At 65.2% G+C, this 2,832-nt stretch overlaps 1 protein-coding gene across 1 annotated transcript in view; it reads right to left on the bottom strand.

The window, feature by feature from the left end:
• LOC103904107 (serine/threonine-protein kinase SBK1-like) overlaps positions 1–1,236 on the bottom strand; it is a 2,837-nt gene extending 1,601 nt beyond the window's left edge. Inside the window, exon 1 of the mRNA XM_009285464.1 lies at positions 1,188–1,236. Coding sequence (XP_009283739.1) covers positions 1,188–1,236 — 49 coding nt within the window. The remainder of the gene's footprint in view (positions 1–1,187) is intronic.
• Positions 1,237–2,832: the final 1,596 nt, after the last annotated feature.

Genomic DNA, 2,832 nt, shown 5'->3' with positions numbered 1-2,832 from the left:
CGTGCTGCTGCAAAGCCCCACCGTCCCCAGCCCCTTGCATGGGGAGGTGGCAGCACCAGCCTCGTGGCCCCAGGGCACCCGGCCAGGACAGCCCAGTGCATCCCAGTCTAGCCCGGTCCAGTCCAGTTTAGCCCGGCTCAGCCTAGCGGAGCCCAGACCAAGCTGGTCTGAAGCATCTCAGTCTAGTCTAGTTCAATTCAGTCCAGTCCAATGCACCCAAGCCCAATCCAGTCCATCCCTGCCCAGTCTAGCGAAGCCTGGACAAGCCTGGTCCAATCTTCTCCAGCCCAGTCCAGTCCAATGCAGCCCAGCCCAACCCATTCTAGCCCAGTCCAGCCCAGCCCAACCCAGCGCAGTCCAGCCCAGTCCAGCCCAGCTCAACCCAGTACAGCTCAGTACCACCCCAGGGGCTCCCCCATGGTGTCCCTGCCCCTCTCCCCCAGGCAGTGCACAGACATGGGGGTCCCAGCAGGTGGGAAGGTGCAGTCCCACGCCAAGAGGTGATGGGGACCCCAAAACACCCCTGTCCAGTGGGGCTGAGCACCGCCCCCCCCCATGGGAGCCGGGGGGGGGGGGGGGTGGGGGGGCCGGGACACTCGTTCCATTGAGCCCCCATGTCCCCATGTAGGAGGGAGGGTCAGCCCAACATCACACCCCAGAGGAGAGGCAGCGAGCCCTATAACCTCCTAGAGAAGGGACAGGAGGCTCCACGTTGCAGCCCACGTCACCCCACGGCAGCAGTCAGGGCTCCCTCTCTCCACCCTACATCCCCCCCCTTGCAAGGGATCAGGGCTGGCTCTCTCCCACCCCACATCCCCCATTGCAGGTGGTCAGGGATGACTCTTTGCTCCTCCATCCCCAGCCCTGAAGGAGGATCCCGGACCCTTCTCCCATCCCACCGTCTGCAGCCACCTGCGCCGGCACAGTCGCAGTGAGGTCACGGCCACCACTGGCACCTCCAGGTGTGCAGGGCTGGGACAATCAGCCGGTCCCCCCCCCCCCCCCCCCCCCCCCCTCTTTTTTGGCGGGTCGGCCCCACCCCCCCGGCCCCCCCCCCCCGGCCCCACGCTGCCGTGGGGCTGAGCCAAGAGGGCCATGCAAGCAAACCAGAAGCAGAAGGCAGTGTCGCACGTCCCTCGGGGTTGCACGGGGACAGCCAAGCAGCCCAGGAGCAGTGCATGCCTCACCTGCGTCCCCCGCCGTGTGTCCCAGCAGGGTCGGATGCTCCCGGGGCATGGCTGGGTGCCCCCGGCCCCCTGGCCGCCCCCAGCACCGGGAGCTGTGACTCAGACTTTCCTGCCCGCTCCCATGCCGCCGGCCCGTGCTAATCTCTGCCACTCGCACACAGGGAACATGTGTCAGCCCCAATGCGTGCCGAGGGCCAAAGATAGGCAGGAGGCAGGACAGGCAGGGCATTGCATGGGGACACAGAGGGACAGGATGGAGCTGGGGATGGGGGACAGACAGACAGGGTGGAGCTGAGCATGGGGAGGACAGACAGAGCATTGCATGGGGGGACAGATGGACAGGATGGAGCTGGGGATGGGGGGACAGACAGGGCATTGCACAGGAGGACAGGCAGGCAGGATGGAGCTGGGGATGGGGGCTGAGCCGGGCTGAGCCCAGTGGGCTCAGTTCACCCAATACAGGGTGGCGAAACAGGGTGCAGGCCACTTGGCTGTCCCTCAGCGTGCTGCTCTGCACTGACTGTCTGTCCCTGTGCTGCTTGTCCACCCAGACAGGGGGGTCTGTCCCAAGCACCATGCTCTGTCCGTCTGTCCCTGCAAGCTGTCCTCCACATTGTCTGTGCATCTGTCCGTCCATCCATCCATCCATCCATCCATCCATCCACCCATCCCACACAGCGCTTGGTTCGTCTGTCCCCACACGCCTTGCTTCTCATCTTGGCTGTCCCTGCCTGTGCTGTCTGTCCATCCCCCCCATGCCATGCATCATGCTGTCTGTCTGTCCGTGTCCATAGTCCTCTGTGACAGCAGCCCCATGCCACCTGTTTGTCCCTCCATGCAATGCTCCATCCTGTCCGTCTGTCCTTCCTCACAGTGCTGCCTCTCGATCAGACCAATCTGCTCTGCTTCACCTCGCCATGCTCCTTGACGTCTGTCTGTGCCCCCCACGCAATGCCCAGTCCGTCCCCCCGTGCCCAACCCCGTCCTGTCTGTCCCCCATGCAATGCCATCACAACGTCATCCCACAACACAACCCTAACCGTGCCACGACACAGCCTGGTCATGCCAAGACACAGCCTGGTCATGCCAAGACACGGCCTGGTCATGCCGCGACACGGCCCAGCAATGCCACGACACAGCCCAGCCGTACCACAACCACATGCCACCTGTCCCCCCATTGCCACAGCCCCCCGCCACGTCCCAGCACAGCCTCAGCCCCAGCCTGGCCTTGACCCCTCATCCCGCGGTCGTGGCATCCCGGAAGGATGCAGCAAGTTACGGGCATCCCTCCACCTGCCTCAGTTTCCCCCCTCCGGTGCCACCTCCCTGAGGGGACGGGGGGACCAGTTTTGTCGTGTCCCACCCCTAGCCACGCAGCATCTCACAGCTCTAGCTTCACCCACCTACGTGCCAGCTGGCTCCCACGGGGGTGTGGGGCAGGGACCAGGAGCAAGCAGTGGATGCCAGACCCCCAGATGTGGGGCAGGATGGTTTGGGGACGGGGGCACCAGTCCCAGTTGCTGGCCCGCAGCGATCCCCAGGACCAAGGCATCGTCCCATGGGACTGGCACCAACCCCCTCCACCACCGTCCCCACTGTCCCCAGCCCCGGCCACGCCACCCCTGCCCCGTGTCCCCACTGTTGT

This window comes from Aptenodytes forsteri, unplaced genomic scaffold, assembly GCF_000699145.1.
Source record: "Aptenodytes forsteri isolate BGI_AS27 unplaced genomic scaffold, ASM69914v1 Scaffold472, whole genome shotgun sequence".
Taxonomy (NCBI): Eukaryota; Metazoa; Chordata; class Aves; order Sphenisciformes; family Spheniscidae; genus Aptenodytes; species Aptenodytes forsteri.
The sequence above is the reverse complement of the archived record's forward strand: the minus strand, read 5'-3'. Positions and strand labels throughout refer to the sequence as shown.